The sequence below is a fragment of the Salvelinus namaycush genome, chromosome 10 (assembly GCF_016432855.1).
Source record: "Salvelinus namaycush isolate Seneca chromosome 10, SaNama_1.0, whole genome shotgun sequence".
Classification (NCBI taxonomy): Eukaryota; Metazoa; Chordata; class Actinopteri; order Salmoniformes; family Salmonidae; genus Salvelinus; species Salvelinus namaycush.
Genome location: NC_052316.1, coordinates 46,542,765 through 46,564,330, shown reverse-complemented (window position 1 = coordinate 46,564,330; position 21,566 = coordinate 46,542,765). Strand labels below are relative to the sequence as shown.

Genomic DNA, 21,566 nt, shown 5'->3' with positions numbered 1-21,566 from the left:
TGGTGTGATCGTAACAACATACAGGAACTCAAGTAATTTTGTTCACCTGCCTTAGAATTCCTCACAATCAAATGCCGACCGCATTATCTACCAAGAGAATTTTCTTTGATCATAATCACAGTCGTGTATATTCCACCCAAGCAGACACATCGATGGCCCTGAAAGAACTTCATTCGACTATGTAAACTGGAAACCACATATCCTGATGTAAGCATTTCACGGTAAGGTCTACACCTGTTGTATTCGGTGCATTTATTGTAGCTGGAGATTTTAACAAGGCTAATCTGAAAACAAGGCTCCCCAAATTCTATCAGCATATCGATTGTGCTACCAGGGCTGGCAAAACCCTAGATCACTGTTATTCTAACTTCTGCGACGCTTATAAGGTCCTCCCCCGCCCTCCCTTTGGAAAAGCTGACCACGACTCCATTTTGTTTCTCCCAGCCTATAGACAGGAACTAAAACAGGAAGCTCCCGCGCTCAGGTCTGTTCAACGCTGGTCCGACCAATCGGATTCCACGCTTCAAGATTCCTTCGATCACGTGGACTGGGACATGTTCCGCATTGCGGCGAACAACAACATTGACGAATACGCAATACGGTGAGCGAGTTTATTAGCAAGTGCATCGGTGATGTTGTACCCACAGCGTCTATTAAAACATTCCCCAACCAGAAACCGTGCAAAACTGAAAGCTCGAACCACTGCTTTTAATCAGGGCAAGGTGACCGGAAACATGACCGAATACAAACAGTGTAGCTATTCCCTCCGCAAGGCAATCAAACCAGCTAAGCGTCAGTATAGAGACAAAGTGGAGTCGCAATTCAACGGCTCAGACACGAGAGGTATGTGGCAGGGTCTACAGTCAATCACGGATTACAAAATAAAAAACAGCCCCGTCGCGGACCAGGATGTCCAGGATGTCCTTTGCTCGCTTTGAGGACAATACAGTGCCACTGACACGGCCCACTACCAAAACCTGCAGGCTCTCCTTCACTGTAGCCAACGTGAGTAAAATATTTAAACGTGTTAACCCTCGCAAGGCTGCAGGCCCAGACGGCATCCCCGGCCGCGTCCTCAGAGCATGCGCAGACCAGCTGGCTGGTGTGTTTACAGACATATTCAATCAATCCTTATCCCAGTCTGCTGTTCCCACATGCTTCAAGAGGTCCACCATTGTTCCTGTTCCCAAGAAAGTGAAGGTAACTGAGCTAAATGACTACCGCCCTGAAGCACTCACTTCTGTCATCATGAAGTGCTTTGAGAGACTAGTCAAGGACCATATCACCTCCACCTTACCTGTCACCCTAGACCCACTCCAATTTGCTTACCGCCCCAATAGGTCCACTGACGATGCAATCGCCATCACATTGCACACTGCCCTAACCCATCTGGACAAGAGGAATACCTATGTAAGAATGCTGTTCATCGATTACAGCTCAGCATTTAACACCATAGTAACCTCCAAACTCGTCATCAAGCTGGAGGCCCTGGGTCTCAACCCCGCCCTGTGCAACTGGGTCCTGGACTTCCTGACGGGCCGCCCCCCAGGTGGTGAGGGTAGGTAACAACATCTCCACCCCGCTGATCCTCAACACTGGGTCCCCACAAGGGTGCGTTCTGAGCCCTCTCCTGTACTCCCTGTTCACCCACGACTCCATGGCCATGCACGCCTCCAACTCAATCATCAAGTTTGCAGACGACACTACAGTGGTAGGCTTGATTACCAACAACGATGAGACGGCCTACAGGGAGGAGGTAAGGTGTCAGGAAAATAACCTCACACTCAATGTCAACAAAACAAAGGAGATGATCGTGGACTTCAGGAAACAGCAGAAGGAGCACCCCCCTATCTACATTGACGGGACAGTTGTGGAGAGGGTGGAAAGTTTTAAGTTCCTCGGCGTACACATCACGGACAAACTGAACTGGTCCACCCACACAGACAGCGTGGTGAAGAAGGCGCAGCAGCGCCACTTCAACCTCAGGAGGCTGAAGAAATTCGGCTTGTCACCAAAAACACTCACAAACTTTTACAGATGCACAATCGAGAGCATCCTGTCGGGCTGTATCACTGCCTGGTACGGCAACTGCTCCGCCCATAACCGTAAGGCTCTCCAGAGGGTAGTGAGGTCTGCACAACGCATCACCGGGTGCAAACTACCTGCCCTCCAGGACACCTACACCACCCGATGTCACAGAAAGGCCAAAAAGATCATCAAGGACAACAACCACCCGAGCCACTGCCTGTTCACCCCGCTATCATCCAGAAGGCGAGGTCAGTACAGGTGCATCAAAGCAGGGACCGAGAGACTGAAAAACAGCTTCTATCTCAAGGCCATCAGACTGTTAATTAAACAGCCACCACTAACATTGAGTGGCTGCTGCCAACATACTGACTAATCTCTAGCCACTTTAATAATGAAAAATTGATGTAATAAATGTATCACTAGCCACTTTAAACAATGCCACTTTATATAATGTTTACATACCCTACATTACTCATCTCATATGTATATGTATATACTGTACTCTATGCCATCTACTGCATCTTGCCTATGCCGTTCTGTACCATCACTCATTCATATATCTTTATGTACATATTCTTCATCCCTTTACACTTGTGTGTATAAGGTAGTAGTTGTGGAATTGTTAGATTACTTGTTAGATATTACTGCATTTTCGGAACTAGAAGCACAAGCATTTCGCTGCACTCGCATTAACATCTGCTAACCATGTGTATGTGATCAATAACATTTGATTTGATTTGAAATTCTTATTTACAATGACGGCCTACACCGGCCAAACCCGGACGATGCTGGGTTCAATTGTGATGAGGGAAAAAAAAATTGATGAGTCAATTTTAGAAAAAGGCTGTAATGTAATGTAACGCTGCTGCTGCACTCTGTTTATTATCTAAGCATGGTCACTTTACAAATGACCTCGACTAACCTGTACCCCCGCAGATTGACTCGGTACCGGTACCCCCTGTTTATAGCCTCGTTATTGTTATTTTATTGTGTTACTTTTGACTAAATATTTAACTTTAGTTTATTTTCTTAACTCTATTTCTTGAACTGTATTGTTGGTTAAGGGTTTGTAAGTAAGCATTTCACGGTAAGGTTGTTACCTGTTGTATTTGGCGCATGTGACAAATACAATTGGATTTGATTTGATTGTACAATCCAGGTGTGCAAAACTCTTAGAGAACTCAACTCACAGCTGTAATCACTGCCTAACATGTATTGACTTAGGGATGTGAATTATTATGTAAATTAGATATTTATGATTTTCATTTTCAATAAGTTAGCAAACATTTCTTAAAACACGTATTCACTTATTTCATTATGGGGTATTGTGTGTAGATGGGTGAGGGGGAAAAAATCGATTTAATCCATTTTGAATTCAGGTTTTTAAACACATTACAGTTCGGTATTAGTCAAGTTTGAATACTTTCTGAAGGCACATAGATGATGCACATGTTCAACATTTTAATATGGGCTGACAAATGCTTTGTGTTGATACATGCTCTCTATGAGAAAGAGGAGAGCTGAAGCAGGATCTGTAAATGTTACAGTCTATTGAGGCACTCAGAGAGACAGAGAAAGGCGTAGGAGACTCCAGAGAGGAGAGGAGTGTGTAGGAGACTCCAGAGAGGAGTGTGTAGGAGACTCCAGAGAGGAGTGTGTAGGAGACTCCAGAGAGGAGTGTGTAGGAGACTCCAGATGGGGGAGAGGAGTGTGTAGGAGACTCCAGATGGGAGAGGAGTGTGTAGGAGACTCCAGAGAGGAGAGGAGTGTGTAGGAGACTCCAGAGAGTAGAGGAGTGTGTAGGAGACTCCAGATGGGAGAAGAGTGTGTAGGAGACTCCAGATGGGGGAGAGGAGTGTGTAGGAGACTCCAGAGAGGAGAGGAGTGTGTAGGAGACTCCAGAGAGGAGAGGAGTGTGTAGGAGACTCCAGATGGGGGAGAGGAGTGTGTAGGAGACTCCAGAGAGGAGAGGAGTGTGTAGGAGACTCCAGATGGGGGAGAGGAGTGTGTAGGAGACTCCAGATGGGGGAGAGGAGTGTGTAGGAGACTCCAGAGAGGAGAGGAGTGTGTAGGAGACTCCAGAGAGGAGAGGAGTGTGTAGGAGACTCCAGATGGGGGAGAGGAGTGTGTAGGAGACTCCAGATGGGGGAGAGGAGTGTGTAGGAGACTCCAGATGGGGGAGAGGAGTGTGTAGGAGACTCCAGATGGGGGAGAGGAGTGTGTAGGAGACTCCAGATGGGGGAGAGGAGTGTGTAGGGGACTCCAGATGGGGGAGAGGAGTGTGTAGGACACTCCAGATGGGGGAGAGGAGTGTGTAGGCGACATTGCAGAGGGACCAACCTCATTGGGTGAAAACAGCCCTACTGTGTCTATGAACACAGCCTCAGGCTTTCTGCTCTGCTGTGATGTCGAGGGCTTGGAAATAAATCAACATGAATGTGTCATACCCTGATCTGTTTCACCTGTCTTTGTGATTGTCTCCACCCCCCTCCAGGTGTCGCCCATCTTCCCCATTATCCCCTGTGTATTTATACCTGTGTTCTCTGTTTGTCTGTCGCCAGTTCGTCTCGTTTGTCAAGTCAACCAGCGTTTTTTTTGTGTCAGCTCCAGTTTTTCCCCAGTCTCTCTCTTCTCATGCTCGTGGTTTTTGACCCTTGCCTGTCCTAACCCTGTACCCGCCCACCTGACCACTCTGCCTGCCTCTAATCCTGAGCCTGCCTGCCATCCTGTACCTTTGCCCCTGTTGCTGTAATAAACATTGTTACTTCGACACGGTCTGCTTCTGGGTCTAACCCCCGATACCTGATAGGAAGGCATCAAATTAAACATGACTTGCTCCCCTGTTCATCCTCATCCATGGCTAGTGGTACATGTGTTGATTACACTATTCGAGTTCATACTATTCATGTTAAAAAACCTGTGACATGTATTCTGTGATGTGTTGCTGTCTTACCTTCTTGGGGGAGAAAACTCCCACAGTTATTCCATCTTCCCTCATGGCCACACCCATCTCAGCCAGCAGGGCCTCTCTGTAGAAGAGAACAGAGAGTTCTGATGACATCTAATGTATCGGTCTAAGCTTCCGACTCTGGACCACATGCCCCCTGGCGACGGGGGGGGGGGGGGGGGGGGGGGGGGGGGGGGTTTGAGCCCCCGCTCTGTCTATGACCCTGCTATCTGCCCCCCCCCACCCCTTTCTCTACATTTCTCACTGTACTGTCAAAAAAAAATGTTTCATTTTGTACAACGGTCTCCTAATCTTCATGGTCCTTGGAGCCCGGATACTGTAGGGGCCTTTCAACGGTCTCCTAATCTTCATGGTCCTTGGAGCCCGGATACTGTAGGGGCCTTTCAACGGTCTCCTAATCTTCATGGTCCTTGGAGCCCGGATACTGTAGGGGCCTTTCAGCGGTCTCCTAATCTTCATGGTCCTTGGAGCCCGGATACTGTAGGGGCCTTTCAACGGTCTCCTAATCTTCATGGTCCTTGGAGCCCAGATACTGTAGGGGCCTTTCAGCGGTCTCCTAATCTTCATGGTCCTTGGAGCCCGGATACTGTAGGGGCCTTTCAACGGTCTCCTAATCTTCATGGTCCTTGGAGCCCGGATACTGTAGGGGCCTTTCAACGGTCTCCTAATCTTCATGGTCCTTGGAGCCCGGATACTGTAGGGGCCTTTCAACGGTCTCCTAATCTTCATGGTCCTTGGAGCCCGGATACTGTAGGGGCCTTTCAACGGTCTCCTAATCTTCATGGTCCTTGGAGCCCGGATACTGTAGGGGCCTTTCTTTACTATCTGCAGGCAGGTCTTTACTGTAAGTAGAGATGTGGAAGCTGAAAGAACTCACCTTTCCATTCTGATGGCTTCTGTTCTGCGAAGTTTCTCCTCCCAGGTCTCATTGAGCTCTGCGATGATTTTCTCTGTTTCCTGATGAAATCACAAAATCATTCATATCTGAGGGTGTGTCAACCCCCCCCCCCCCTCCCCAGAGTCTATGTTCAATATGTTGGGTAGAGGGGTATTATGTCTGACTGTAATCAATTAATCAATCGATCAGTCAATTAATCAATCAATTAATCAACCAATCAGTGTTCAGTTCACCTTGAGTCTCTCGATGGCCTGCTCGTTGCCAGGGCTGATCATGATGCGGTCGTGGAGGCTGGCGATGGTTCCGGCTCGACTGGACAGAGCGGACAGAGAGGGGGAGGGGCTCATCCCCGTCATGGCATTGGTCACTGTGGAGAGATCATCATTTTTAATGACAGATTGGCGATTATTGTTATTGTCCTTAAAATTAGATAGGAAACAGGGGGGCAGGACAGGAAGTGTGGATAGAACAGGGACGGGAAGGTAAGAAATATGGAGAGAAGCGGGGAAAAAATGAAAAAATATAGAAAAAGAAGAAGACAAAGACAGCAGAAGACAGACGAAGCCATGTAGCTTGAAACGAATCGGAAACACAAAGTGAAACATGAACTGCGAGTAAGAAGGACACCAGAAAGAGAAGAGAACAGAAGCAAGCCCTGCATGCAGAAAGCCACGCAAAAAAAAAAGAGAAGAATAACGTAAAATATATGTCAGTACGGGCATACAGAGCAACTGGACGGGGTTAAGCTCCAATAATAAGATGTAACATCAAGCCAAATGGGCAATATGCCGGCGAGCTTCAAGCAAAGCATTAGCAGTCAGTAAGGCCTGTCAGAATCCTCAATTCAACACTGTCACTCATCTTCCTGAATGTGCTGAGCACTCCCTACTGCATACAACACTATTGTCAGCTATTCAATCTACCCTACATCAAACTCTCCATCTCAAGGCCAATAACATGTTTGAATCAAAATGTAACGATGAAACACCACACCAAGAACACACAAAAGACTGGACTGTACTGACGGGGGCTGTGGTTTCCTTCCTTACAGAGCACTAGCCACTAGCCACTAGCCAGACCGTACTATGGATATCAAATGGCATTTAAAAGCTAATGAGATTCACTAACTGCTCCACCAGCTACAGTAAAAACCATCCTTACCAAAAACCTATTACAGTAAAAACCATCCTTACCAAAAACCTATTACTGTAAAAACCATCCATACCAAAAACCTATTACTGTAAAAACCATCCTTACCAAAAGCTATTACTGTAAAAACCATCCTTACCAAAACCTATTACTGTAAAAACCATCCTTACCAAACATATTACTGTAAAAACCATCCTTACCAAACCCTATTACTGTAAAAACAATCCTTACCAAACATATTACTGTAAAAACAACCCTTACCAAACGTATTACTGTAAAAACCATCCTTACCAAAACCTATTACTGTAAAAACCATCCTTACCAAACCTATTACTGTAAAAACCATCCTTACCAAAACCTATTACTGTAAAAACAATCCTTACCAAACCTATTACTGTAAAAACAATCCTTACCAAACGTATTACTGTAAAAACCATCCTTACCAAACCTATTACTGTAAAAACCATCCTTACCAAACCTATTACTGTAAAACACATCCTTACCAAACCTATTACTGTAAAAAAACATCCTTACCAAACATATTACTGTAAAAACCATCCTTACCAAACCTATTACTGTAAAAAACATTCTTCCCAAACCTATTACTGTAAAAAAACATCCTTACCAAACATATTACTGTAAAAACCATCCTTACCAAACCTATTACTGTAAAAAACATCCTTCCCAAACCTATTACTGTGAAAACCATCCTTACCAAACCTATTACTGTAACAGGAAATCCTTTTCTACTGCAGAGTACCAAGCGGAAGGTCTTTCGTTGAGAAGCAGATAGAACATGGACTGACTACTAACAGATTACTGATCACCCTAAAATGTTGTTGATTTTCCGATCTCTCAGATTTTATAAGAGCTTCACATTCTCTATCAAATTATATCTAGTTATATTAAGTTACCCAGTGTTTTGTCACGGTTCACTATGTGAACACAATGTACTGAAAGGTGATTTTGACGTGGTTCATTTGGGGAAAAATATACTGAAAGGTATCTGCAAGTAGGTAGGTTCTGCTATAGCAACACAGAGGAACACAGTAGGCAGGCAGGTGTTGCTATAGCAACACAGAGGAACACAGTAGGCAGGCAGGTGTTGCTATAGCAACACAGAGGAACACAGTAGGCAGGCAGGTGTTGCTATAGCAACACAGAGAAACACAGTAGGCAGGTAGCTGTTGCTATAGCAACCCAGAGGAACACAGTAGGCATGTAGGTTTTGCTATAGCAACACAGAGGAACACAGTAGGCAGGTAGGTGTTGCTATAGCAACACAGAGGAACACAGTCGGCAGGTAGGTGTTGCTATAGCAACACAGAGGAAACAGTAGGCATGTAGGTGTTGCTATAGCAACACAGAGGAAACAGTAGGCATGTAGGTGTTGCTATAGCAACACAGAGGAACACAGTAGGACAGCAACCGATTCATAGAAAAACACCAGTCCGTATACTTTATGTTAAGATGGCACACAACACTTTTACAACCCTAAATTTGGAGGCCATCTGTTGAAACACAGTAGCTAATAGCAATGTCAAGAACACATCACATTTCCTGTGAGATAGCAGACTACAGTAGAGATACACAGCAGAGAGATACACAGCAGAGAGAGAAACAGTAGAGAGAAACAGTAGAGAGAAACAGTAGAGAGAGAAACAGTAGAGAGAAACAGTAGAGAGAAACAGTAGAGAGAAACAGTAGAGAGAAACAATAGAGAGAAACAGTAGAGAGAGAAACAGTAGAGAGAAACAGTAGAGAGAAACAGTAGAGAGAGAAACAGTAGAGAGAAACAGTAGAGAGAAACAGTAGTGAGAAACAGTAGAGAGAGAAACAGTAGAGAGAAACAGTAGAGAAACAGTAGAGAGAAACAGTAGAGAGAGAAACAGTAGAGAGAAACAGTAGAGAGAAACAGTAGAGAGAGAAACAGTAGAGAGAAACAGTAGAGAGAAACAGTAGAGAGAAACAGTAGAGAGAGAAACAGTAGAGAGAAACAGTAGAGAGAAACAGTAGAGAGAAACAGTAGAGAGAAACAGTAGAGAGAGAAACAGTAGAGAGAAACAGTAGAGAGAAACAGTAGAGAGAGAAACAGTAGAGAGAAACAGTAGAGAGAAACAGTAGAGAGAAACAGTAGAGAGAAACAATAGAGAGAGAAACAGTAGAGAGAGAAACAGTAGAGAGAAACAGTAGAGAGAAACAGTAGAGAGAGAAACAGTAGAGAGAAACAGTAGAGAGAAACAGTAGAGAGAAACAGTAGAGAGAAACAGTAGAGAGAAACAGTAGAGAGAAACAGTAGAGAGAAACAGTAGAGAGAAACAGTAGAGAGAAACAGTAGAGAGAGAAACAGTAGAGAGAAACAGTAGAGAGAAACAGTAGAGAGAGAAACAGTAGAGAGAAACAGTAGAGAGAAACAGTAGAGAGAAACAGTAGAGAGAAACAGTAGAGAGAGAAACAGTAGAGAGAAACAGTAGAGAGAAACAGTAGAGAGAGAAACAGTAGAGAGAAACAGTAGAGAGAAACAGTAGAGAGAAACAGTAGAGAGAAACAATAGAGAGAGAAACAGTAGAGAGAAACAGTAGAGAGAAACAGTAACACACATTTCAAACCAGCAATGTCAGTGCCAAGCGCTGGCCCCTTGTACGCTAGGAGAGAAAGAGGAGAGAAAACAGAGACAGACAGAAGAGGAGAGACAGGAAAACAAAACTGTGAGAGAGTCACTCATTCAGTCAGTGTTAGCTGAACAGCTGGTGCTAACGTACTGGTTCTGCCAACGTACTGGTTCTGCTAACGTACTGGTTCTGTTAACGTACTGGTTCTGCTAACATACTGGTTCTGCTAACATACCTGTTCTGCTAACGTACTGGTTCTGCTAACATACTGGTTCTGCTAACGTACTGGTTCTGTTAACGTACTGGTTCTGCTAACATACTGGTTCTGCTAACATACTGGTTCTGCTAACATACCTGTTCTGCTAACGTACTGGTTCTGTTAACGTACTGGTTCTGCTAACATACTGGTTCTGCTAACATACCTGTTCTGCTAACGTACTGGTTCTGCTAACATACTGGTTCTGCTAACGTACTGGTTCTGCTAACATACTGGTTCTGCTAACATACCTGTTCTGCTAACGTACTGGTTCTGCTAACGTACTGGTTCTGCTAACATACTGGTTCTGCTAACATACTGGTTCTGTTAAAGTACTGGTTCTGCTAACATACTGATTCTGCTAACATACTGATGCTGCTAACATACTGGTACTGCTAACATACTGATACTGCTAACATACTGATGCTGCTAACATACTGATGCTGCTAACATACTGATACTGCTAACATACTGGTACTGCTAACATACTGATGCTGCTAACATACTGATGCTGCTAACATACTGGTACTGCTAACATACTGGTACTGCTAACGTACTGGTTCTGTTAACGTACTGGTTCTGCTAACGTACTGGTTCTGCTAACGTACTGGTTCTGCTAACATACTGGTTCTGCTGACATACTGGTTCTGCTAACATACTGGTTCTGCTAACGTACTGGTTCTGCTAACATACTGGTTCTGCTAACATACTGGTTCTGCTAACGTACTGGTTCTGCTAACGTACTGGTTCTGCTAACATACTGGTTCTGCTAACGTACTGGTTCTGCTATCATACTGGTTCTGCTAACGTACTGGTTCTGCTAACATACCTGTTCTGCTAACGTACTGGTTCTGCTAACGTACTGGTTCTGCTAACATACTGGTTCTGCTAACGTACTGGTTCTGCTAACATACTGGTTCTGCCAACGTACTGGTTCTGCTAACGTACTGGTTCTGCTAACGTACTGGTTCTGCTAACATACTGGTTCTGCTAACGTACTGGTTCTGCTAACACACTGGTTCTGCTAACATAACTGTTCTGCTCACATTACCGGTTCTGCTCACATACTGGTTCTGCTAACGTACTGGTTCTGCTAACATACTGGTTCTGCTAACGTACTGGTTCTGCTAACGTACTGGTTCTGCTAACATACATGTACTGCTATTATACTGGTTCTGCTATCATACTGGTTCTGCTAACATAACAGTTCTGCTCACATACCGGTTCTGCTCACATACTGGTTCTGCTAACGTACTGGTTCTGCTAACGTACTGGTTCTGCTAACGTACTGGTTCTGCTAACATACCTGTTCTGCTAACGTACTGGTTCTGCTAACGTACTGGTTCTGCTATCATACTGGTTCTGCTAACATAACAGTTCTGCTCACATACCGGTTCTGCTCACATACTGGTTCTGCTAACGTACTGGTTCTGCTAACATACCTGTTCTGCTAACGTACTGGTTCTGCTAACGTACTGGTTCTGCTAACATACTGGTTCTGCTAACATACTGGTTCTGCTGACATACTGGTTCTGCTAACATACTGGTTCTGCTAACATAACAGTTCTGCTAACATACTGGTGCTGCTAACATACTGATGCTGCTAACATACTGATACTGCTAACATACTGGTGCTGCTAACATACTGATACTGCTAACATACTGATACTGCTAACATACTGATGCTGCTAACATACTGATACTGCTAACATACTGATACTGCTAACATACTGATGCTGCTAACATACTGGTGCTGCTAACATACTGGTGCTGCTAACATACTGGTTCTGCTAACATACTGGTTCTGCTAACGTACTGGTTCTGCTAACGTACTGGTTCTGCTAACATACTGGTTCTGCTAACATACAAGTTCTGCTAACATACTGGTTCTGCTAACATACTGGTTCTGCTAACATACAAGTTCTGCTAACATACTGGTTCTGCTAACATACTGGTTCTGCTAACATACTGGTTCTGCTAACATACTGGTTCTGCTAACATACCAGTTCTGCTCACATACTGGTTCTGCTAACATACCAGTTCTGCTAACATACCAGTTCTGCTCACATACTGGTTCTGCTCACATACTGGTTCTGCTCACATACCGGTTCTGCTAACATACTGGTTCTGCTAACATACCAGTTCTGCTCACATACCGGTTCTGCTAACATACTGGTTCTGCTCACATACCAGTTCTGCTCACATACTGGTTCTGCTCACATACTGGTTCTGCTAACATACAAGTTCTGCTAACATACTGGTTCTGCTAACATACCAGTTCTGCTCACATACTGGTTCTGCTCACATACCGGTTCTGCTAACATACTGGTTCTGCTAACATACCAGTTCTGCTCACATACTGGTTCTGCTAACATACTGGTTCTGCTAACATACCAGTTCTGCTCACATACCGGTTCTGCTCACATACCAGTTCTGCTCACATACTGGTTCTGCTCACATACCGGTTCTGCTAACATACCAGTTCTGCTCACATACCGGTTCTGCTAACATACTGGTTCTGCTAACATACTGGTTCTGCTAACATACTGGTTCTGCTCACATACTGGTTCTGCTAACGTACTGGTTCTGCTCACATACTGGTTCTGCTAACATACTGGTTCTGCTAACGTACTGGTTCTGCTCACATACTGGTTCTGCTCACATACTGGTTCTGCTAACGTACTGGTTCTGCTCACATACTGGTTCTGCTAACATACTGGTTCTGCTAACATACTGGTTCTGCTAACATACTGGTTCTGCTCACATACTGGTTCTGCTATCATACTGGTTCTGCTAACATACTGGTTCTGCTAACATACTGGTTCTGCTCACATACTGGTTCTGCTCACATACTGGTTCTGCTAACGTACTGGTTCTGCTAACGTACTGGTTCTGCTAACGTACTGGTTCTGCTAACATACTGGTTCTGCTAACGTACTGGTTCTGCTAACGTACTGGTTCTGCTAACGGACTGGTTCTGCTAACGTACTGGTTCTGCTAACATACTGGTTCTGCTAACGTACTGGTTCTGCTAACGTACTGGTTCTGCTAACATACTGGTTCTGCTAACGTACTGGTTCTGCTAACGTACTGGTTCTGCTAACATACTGGTTCTGTTAACGTACTGGTTCTGCTAACGTACTGGTTCTGCTAACGTACTGGTTCTGCTAACATACTGGTTCTGCTAACATACTGGTACTGCCAACGTACTGGTTCTGTTAACGTACTGGTTCTGCTAACGTACTGGTTCTGCTAACGTACTGGTTCTGCTAACATACTGGTTCTGCTAACGTACTGGTTCTGCTAACGTACTGGTTCTGCTAACATACTGGTTCTGCTGACATACTGGTTCTGCTAACATACTGGTTCTGCTAACGTACTGGTTCTGCTAACATACTGGTTCTGCTAACGTACTGGTTCTGCTAACACACTGGTTCTGCTAACATAACAGTTCTGCTCACATACCAGTTCTGCTCACATACTGGTTCTGCTAACGTACTGGTTCTGCTAACATACTGGTTTTGCTAACGTACTGGTTCTGCTAACGTACTGGTTCTGCTAACATACCTGTTCTGCTAACGTACTGGTTCTGCTAACGTACTGGTTCTGCTATCATACTGGTTCTGCTAACATAACAGTTCTGCTCACATACCGGTTCTGCTCACATACTGGTTCTGCTAACGTACTGGTTCTGCTAACATACTGGTTCTGCTAACATACTGGTTCTGCTAACGTACTGGTTCTGCTAACGTACTGGTTCTGCTAACATACCTGTTCTGCTAACGTACTGGTTCTGCTAACGTACTGGTTCTGCTAACATACTGGTTCTGCTAACGTACTGGTTCTGCTCACATACTGGTTCTGCTAACATACTGGTGCTGCTAACATACTGGTGCTGCTAACATACTGATAACATACTGATACTGCTAACATACTGATGCTGCTAACATACTGATAACATACTGATGCTGCTAACATACTGGTGCTGCTAACATACTGGTTCTGCTAACATATCAGTTCTGCTAACATACTGGTTCTGCTAACGTACTGGTTCTGCTAACGTACTGGTTCTGCTAACGTACTGGTTCTGCTAACATACCTGTTCTGCTAACGTACTGGTTCTGCTAACGTACTGGTTCTGCTAACATACTGGTTCTGCTAACGTACTGGTTCTGCTAACGTACTGGTTCTGCTAACGTACTGGTTCTGCTAACATACCTGTTCTGCTAACGTACTGGTTCTGCTAACATACTGGTTCTGCTAACATACTGGTTCTGCTAACATACCAGTTCTGCTCACATACTGGTTCTGCTAACATACCAGTTCTGCTAACATACCAGTTCTGCTCACATACTGGTTCTGCTCACATACTGGTTCTGCTCACATACCGGTTCTGCTAACATACTGGTTCTGCTAACATACCAGTTCTGCTCACATACCGGTTCTGCTAACATACTGGTTCTGCTCACATACCAGTTCTGCTCACATACTGGTTCTGCTCACATACTGGTTCTGCTAACATACAAGTTCTGCTAACATACTGGTTCTGCTAACATACCAGGTCTGCTCACATACTGGTTCTGTTCACATACCGGTTCTGCTAACATACTGGTTCTGCTAACATACCAGTTCTGCTCACATACTGGTTCTGCTCACATACTGGTTCTGCTAACATACCAGTTCTGCTCACATACCAGTTCTGCTCACATACCAGTTCTGCTCACATACTGGTTCTGCTCACATACTGGTTCTGCTAACATACCAGTTCTGCTCACATACCGGTTCTGCTAACATACCGGTTCTGCTAACATACTGGTTCTGCTCACATACTGGTTCTGCTCACATACTGGTTCTGCTAACGTACTGGTTCTGCTCACATACTGGTTCTGCTCACATACTGGTTCTGCTCACATACTGGTTCTGCTCACATACTGGTTCTGCTAACATACTGGTTCTGCTAACATACTGGTTCTGCTCACATACTGGTTCTGCTAACGTACTGGTTCTGCTCACATACTGGTTCTGCTATCATACTGGTTCTGCTAACATACTGGTTCTGCTAACATACTGGTTCTGCTCACATACTGGTTCTGCTCACGTACTGGTTCTGCTAACGCACTGGTTCTGCTAACGTACTGGTTCTGCTAACGTACTGGTTCTGCTAACATACTGGTTCTGCTAACGTACTGGTTCTGCTAACGTACTGGTTCTGCTAACATACTGGTTCTGCTAACGTACTGGTTCTGCTAACGTACTGGTTATGCTAACGTACTGGTTCTGCTAACATACTGGTTCTGCTAACGTACTGGTTCTGCTAACGTACTGGTTCTGCTATCATACTGGTTCTGCTAACATACTGGTTCTGCTATCATACTGGTTCTGCTAACATACTGGTTCTGCTATCATACTGGTTCTGCTAACATACTGGTTCTGCTATCATACTGGTTCTGCTAACATACTGGTTCTGCTATCATACTGGTTCTGCTAAAGTACTGGTTCTGCTAACCAGGGTTGTAGAATCAAACAGGAACTGTTTTCAATGGCAGCTTAGGTTGCTCTGTGTATAGCACTCAGCTTAGGTTGCTCTGTGTATAGCACTCAGCTTAGGTTGCTCTGTGTATAGCACTCAGCTTAGGTTGCTCTGTGTATAGCACTCAGCTTAGGTTGCTCTGTGTATAGCACTCAGCTTAGGTTGCTCTGTGTATAGCACTCAGCTTAGGTTGCTCTGTGTATAGCACTCAGCTTAGGTTGCTCTGTGTATAGCACTCAGCTTAGGTTGCTCTGTGTATAGCAATCTGACTTGTTCAAATGACTTGGTTCAATCATCCACATTTCCTGAGTTGAATTCTCTCTAAGTTGCCATTAATATTCACTAGTCCTAAGAGGTGAGCCAGGAAAATAAGATCAATCCACACACTCTTCTCTTAACTGAAGAAGGAAGAGAAGGAGAGAAGAAGAGAGGGAGAGAAGGAGAGAAGAAGAGAGGGAGAGAGGGAGAGAAGAAGAGAGGGAGAGAAGGAGAGAAGAAGAGGAGAGAAGAAGAGAGGGAGAGAGGAAGAGAAGAAGAGAGGAAGAGAGGGAGAGACCAGATACAGCTAGAAGAGAGGGAGAGAGGAAGAGAGGGAGAGACCAGATACAGCTAGAAGAGAGGAAGAGAGGGAGAGAAGGAGAGAGGGAGAGAAGAAGAGAGGGAGAGAGGGAGAAAAGAAGAGAGGTAGAGAAGAAGAGAGGCAGAGAGGAAGTGAGAGAGAGAGAGAGAAGAAGAAAGAGAGAGAGAGGTTGGGGGGACAGTGAGTGAATAGCTAGTGATTTCCATTGTGAATGTGCACTTCTGACTGAGATGTCGTGTTCGTACTAAATGGCAACACAAATCCCTAGTTTGAAAGCGACATTTTTCTGGAAGGTGTTTGGTACCACTTTCCTTACATTTCGCTCCATATGGGTCAGCTTGCTAGCAATTCAATTCATTTGATTGACAGCTAGCAAGACCAGGGACACTACTTTGGCTCGTGGGCACTACTTCTAGCTAACAAGTATACAAAAGTACCCGAGAATCCCTTTAAGGTCATAGTTAGGCCCAAATGGCACCCCAATTCCCTATATAGTGCACTACTTTTGACCAGGGCCCTATGGAACCCTATTCCCTATATAGTGCACTACTTTTGACCAGGGCCCCTAGGGAACTACATAGGGAATGGGATGCCATTTCAGAGTCAACCTTTTTGAAAATGGTGGTAGGACAGCAGATTGGACAATCCCTTACTTTCGAGGATGTCTCCCAGTCCCTGGGATAGGAGGAGGTCCCTCAGGCGACACACCTCCTCTTTCAGCTCACGGACCAATCGGTTGTTAGGGTCCTCATTGATGACAGCGTTACAGCGGATCTGTTTGGCTCTATCTGCATACCTGAGGAGGAGAGAGGAGCACTGGCATGATGAGACCTGAGGAGGAGAGAGGAGCACTGGGACCTGAGGAGGGGAGAGGAGCACTGGCATGATGAGACCTGAGGAGGAGAGAGGAGCACTGGGACCTGAGGAGGGGAGAGGAGCACTGGCATGATGAGACCTGAGGAGGAGAGAGGAGCACTGGGACCTGAGGAGGGGAGAGGAGCACTGGCATGATGAGACCTGAGGAGGAGAGAGGAGCACTGGGACCTGAGGAGGGGAGAGGAGCACTGGCATGATGAGACCTGAGGAGGGGAGGGGAGCACTGACATGATGAGACCTGAGGAGTGGAGAGGAGCACTGGACCTGAGGAGGGGAGAGGAGCACTGGGACCTGAGGAGGAGAGAGGATCACTGGGACCTGAGGAGGGGAGAGGAGCACTGGGACCTGAGGAGGAGAGAGGAGCACTGGGACCTGAGGAGGAGAGAGGAGCACTGGGACCTGAGGAGGGGAGCACTGGGACCTGAGGAGGAGAGGGGAGCACTGGGACCTGAGGAGGGAAGAGGAGTACTGGGACCTGAGGAGGGGAAAGGAGCACTGGGACCTGAGGAGGAGAGAGGAGCACTGGGACCTGAGGAGGAGAGAGGAGCACTGGGACCTGAGGAGGGGAGCACTGGGACCTGAGGAGGGAAGAGGAGGACTGGGACCTGAGGAGGGGAGAGGAGCACTGGGACCTGAGGAGGAGAGAGGAGCACTGGGACCTGAGGAGGAGAGAGGAGCATTGGGACCTGAGGAGGAGAGGGGAGCACTGGGACCTGAGGAGGGGAGAGGCGCACTGGGACCTGAGGAGGGGAGAGAAGCACTGGGACCTGAGGAGGAGAGAGGAGCATTGGGACCTGAGGAGCGGAGAGGAGCACCAACATGATGAGACCTGAGGAGGGGAGAGGAGCACTGGGACCTGAGGAGGGGAGATGAGCACTGGGACCTGAGGAGGAGAGAGGAGCATTGGGACCTGAGGAGAGGAGAGGGGCACCAACATGATGAGACCTGAGGAGGGGAGAAGAGCACTGGGACCTGAGGAGGGGAGAGGAGCACTAGGACCTGAGTAGGAGAGAGGAGAATTGGTACCTGAGGAGGGGAGAGGAGCACCAACATGATGAGACCTGAGGAGGGGAGAGGAGCACTGGGACCTGAGGAGGAGAGAGGAGCATTGGGACCTGAGGAGGGGAGAGGGGCACCAACATGATCAGCCCTGAGGAGGAGAGAGGAGCACTGGGACCTGAGGAGGGGAGAGGAGCACCAACATGATGAGACCTGAGGAGGGGAGAGGAGCACTGGGACCTGAGGAGGGGAGAGGAGCACTGGGACCTGAGGAGGAGAGAGGAGCATTGGGACCTGAGGAGGGGAGAGGAGCACTGGGACCTGAGGAGGGGAGCACTGGGACCTGAGGAGGAGAGAGGAGCATTGGGACCTGAGGAGGGGAGAGGGGCACCAACATGATCAGCCCTGAGGAGGAGAGAGGAGCATTGGGACCTGAGGAGGGGAGAGGAGCACCAACATGATGAGACCTGAGGAGGGGAGAGGAGCACTGGGACCTGAGGAGGGGAGAGGAGCACTGGGACCTGAGGAGGAGAGAGAAGCACTAGGACCTGAGGAGGAGAGAGGAGTACTGGGACCTGAGGAGGGGAAAGGAGCACTGGGACCTGAGGAGGAGAGAGGAGCACTGGGACCTGAGGAGGGGAGCACTGGGACCTGAGGAGGGAAGAGGAGGACTGGGACCTGAGGAGGGGAGAGGAGCACTGGGACCTGAGGAGGAGAGAGGAGCACTGGGACCTGAGGAGGAGAGAGGAGCATTGGGACCTGAGGAGGAGAGGGGAGCACTGGGACCTGAGGAGGGGAGAGGCGCACTGGGACCTGAGGAGGGGAGAGAAGCACTGGGACCTGAGGAGGAGAGAGGAGCATTGGGACCTGAGGAGCGGAGAGGAGCACCAACATGATGAGACCTGAGGAGGGGAGATGAGCACTGGGACCTGAGGAGGAGAGAGGAGCATTGGGACCTGAGGAGGGGAGAGGGGCACCAACATGATGAGACCTGAGGAGGGAGAGGAGCACTGGGACGCACTAGGACCTGAGGAGGAGAGAGGAGAATTGGTACCTGAGGAGGGGAGAGGAGCACCAACATGATGAGACCTGAGGGGGAGAGAGCCTGGGACCTGAGGAGGGGAGAGGAGCACTGGGACCTGAGGAGGAAGGGGAGCATTGGACCTGAAGAGGGGAGAGGAGCACCAACATGATGAGACCTGAGGAGGGGAGAGGAGCACTGGACTGAGGAGGAGAGAGGAGCATTGGGACCTGAGGAGGGGAGAGGGGCACCAACATGATCAGCCCTGAGGAGAGAGAGGAGCACTGGGACCTGAGGAGGGGAGAGGAGCACCAACATGATGAGACCTGAGGAGGGGAAGGGAGCACTGGGACCTGAGGAGGGAGAGGAGCACTGGGACCTGAGGAGGAGATAGGAGCATTGGGACCTGAGGAGGGGAGAGGAGCACTGGGACCTGAGGAGGGGAGCACTGGACCTGATGAGAGAGAGGAGCATTGGGACCTGAGGAGGGAGAGGGGCACCAACATGATCAGCCTGGAGGAGGAGAGAGGAACATTGGGACCTGAGGAGGGGAGAGGAGCACAACATGATGAGACCTGAGGAGGGAGAGGGGCACTGGGACCTGAGGAGGGGAGAGGAGCACTGGGACCTGAGGAGGAGAGAGAAGCACTAGGACCTGAGGAGAGAGAGGAGTACTGGGACATGAGGAGGGGAAAGGAGCACTGGGACCTGAGGAGGAGAGAGGAGCACTGGGACCTGAGGAGGGGAGCACTGGGACCTGAGGAGGGAAGAGGAGGACTGGGACCTGAGGAGGGGAGAGGATCACTGGGACCTGAGGAGGAGAGAGGAGCACTGGGACCTGAGGAGAGAGGGAGCATTGGACCTGAGGAGGAGAGGGGAGCACTGGGACCTGAGGAGGGAGAGGCGCACTGGGACCTGAGGAGGGAGAGAAGCACTGGGACCTGAGGAGGAGAGAAGAGCATTGGGACCTGAGAGCGGAGAGGAGCACCAACATGATGAGACCTGAGGAGGGAAGGAGCACTGGGACCTGAGGAGGGGAGATGAGCACTGGGACCTGAGGAGGAGAGAGGAGCATTGGGACCTGAGGAGGGGAGAGGGGCACCAACATGATGAGAACCTGAGGAGGGGAGAGGAGCACTGGGACCTGAGAGGGGAGAGGAGCACTAGACCTGAGGAGGATAGAGGGAATTGGTACTGAGGAGGGGAGAGGAGCACCAACATGATGAGACCTGAGGAGGGGAGAGGAGCACTGGGACCTGAGGAGGGAGGAGGAGCACTGGGACCTGAGGAGGAGAGAGGAGCATTGGACTGAGGAGGGGAGAGGAGCACCAACATGATGAGACCTGAGGAGGGGAGAGGAGCCTGGGACCTGAGGAGGGGAGAGGGACACTGGGACCTGAGGAGAGAGAGGAGCATTGGGACCTGAGGAGGGAGAGGAGCACTGGGCCCTGAGGAGGGAGCACTGGTACCTGAGGAGGAGAGAGGAGCATTGGGACCTGAGGAGGGGAGAGGGCACCAACATGATCAGCCCTGAGGAGGAGAGAGGAGCACTGGGACCTGAGAGGGGAAGGAGCACCAACATGATGAGACCTGAGGAGGGGAGAGGAGCACTGGGACCTGAGGAGGGGGAGGAGCACTGGGACCTGAGGAGGAGGAGAGCATTGGGACCTGAGGAGGGGAGAGGAGCACTGGGACCTGAGGAGGGAAGCACTGGGACCTGAGGAGGAGAGAGGAGCATTGGGACCTGAGGAGGGGAGAGGGGCACCAACATGACAGCCCTGATGAAGAGGAGCATTGGGACTGAGGAGGGGAGAGGAGCACCAACATGATGAGACTGAGGAGGGGAGAGGAGCACTGGACCCTGAGGAGGGAGAGGAGCACTGGGACCTGAGGAGGAGAGAGGAGCATTGGGACCTGAGGAGAGGAGCACTGGGACCTGAGGAGGGGAGAGGAGCACTGGGACCTGAAGGTTGATTAAGAATACCTGGGGCTTCTGTGACACACACGCACAAATATGTCAGTGTTAGTCTCCCCTCCTCAGGTCCCAGTGCTCCTCTCCCCTCCTCAGGTCCCAGTGCTCCCCTCCTCAGGTCCCAGTGCTCCTCTCCCCTCCTCAGGTCCCAGTGCTCCCCTCCTCAGGTCCAGTGCTCCCCTCCTCAGGTCCCAGTGCTCCTCTCCCCTCCTCAGGTGCAGTGCTCCTCTCCCCTCCTCAGGTCTCATCACATATGCAAAAAAGTGGCATCTCCTGAGTGGGTACTTGATTACACCATTCAGCAGTGTAACACTGTAGCTGTAACTTTGAAGGGTGTTTGAAGAGTGGAGCTGACACAGAGAACAAGCCATGGAGGAAAACATAATCTGTTGTTATGCAATACTGAGATAGGTCTCTTTACAGGGCCTTGTCCTTCAAATCATCACTGATCAGCTACTGTGAGAGAGAGAGAGAGAGAGAGAGAGAGAGAGAGAGAGAGAGAGAGAGAGAGAGAGAGAGACAGAGACCGAGACGAGAGAGAGAGAGAGAGAGAAGAGAGAGAGAGAGAGAGAGAGAGAGAGAGAGAGAGAGAGAGAGGAGAGAGACAGAGACAGAGACAGAAGAGAGAGAGACAGAGAGAGAGAGACAGAGGGAAGGGGGGGGAGGGGGGTAATAGA

General features: G+C 48.2%; 1 protein-coding gene across 1 annotated transcript in view; it reads right to left on the bottom strand.

Annotated features, from left to right (window-relative positions):
• The window catches only part of kif1aa (kinesin family member 1Aa), a 130,569-nt gene that overhangs the window by 92,638 nt on the left and 16,365 nt on the right, over nucleotides 1-21,566 (bottom strand). The window contains exons 3-11 of the mRNA XM_039001780.1: nucleotides 20,387-20,474; nucleotides 19,999-20,061; nucleotides 19,780-19,858; nucleotides 18,951-19,060; nucleotides 18,764-18,825; nucleotides 16,675-16,817; nucleotides 6,128-6,261; nucleotides 5,874-5,953; nucleotides 4,982-5,057 (exon numbers count right to left, since the gene is read on the bottom strand). Coding sequence (XP_038857708.1) covers nucleotides 4,982-5,057; nucleotides 5,874-5,953; nucleotides 6,128-6,261; nucleotides 16,675-16,817; nucleotides 18,764-18,825; nucleotides 18,951-19,060; nucleotides 19,780-19,858; nucleotides 19,999-20,061; nucleotides 20,387-20,474 — 835 coding nt within the window. The remainder of the gene's footprint in view (nucleotides 1-4,981; nucleotides 5,058-5,873; nucleotides 5,954-6,127; nucleotides 6,262-16,674; nucleotides 16,818-18,763; nucleotides 18,826-18,950; nucleotides 19,061-19,779; nucleotides 19,859-19,998; nucleotides 20,062-20,386; nucleotides 20,475-21,566) is intronic.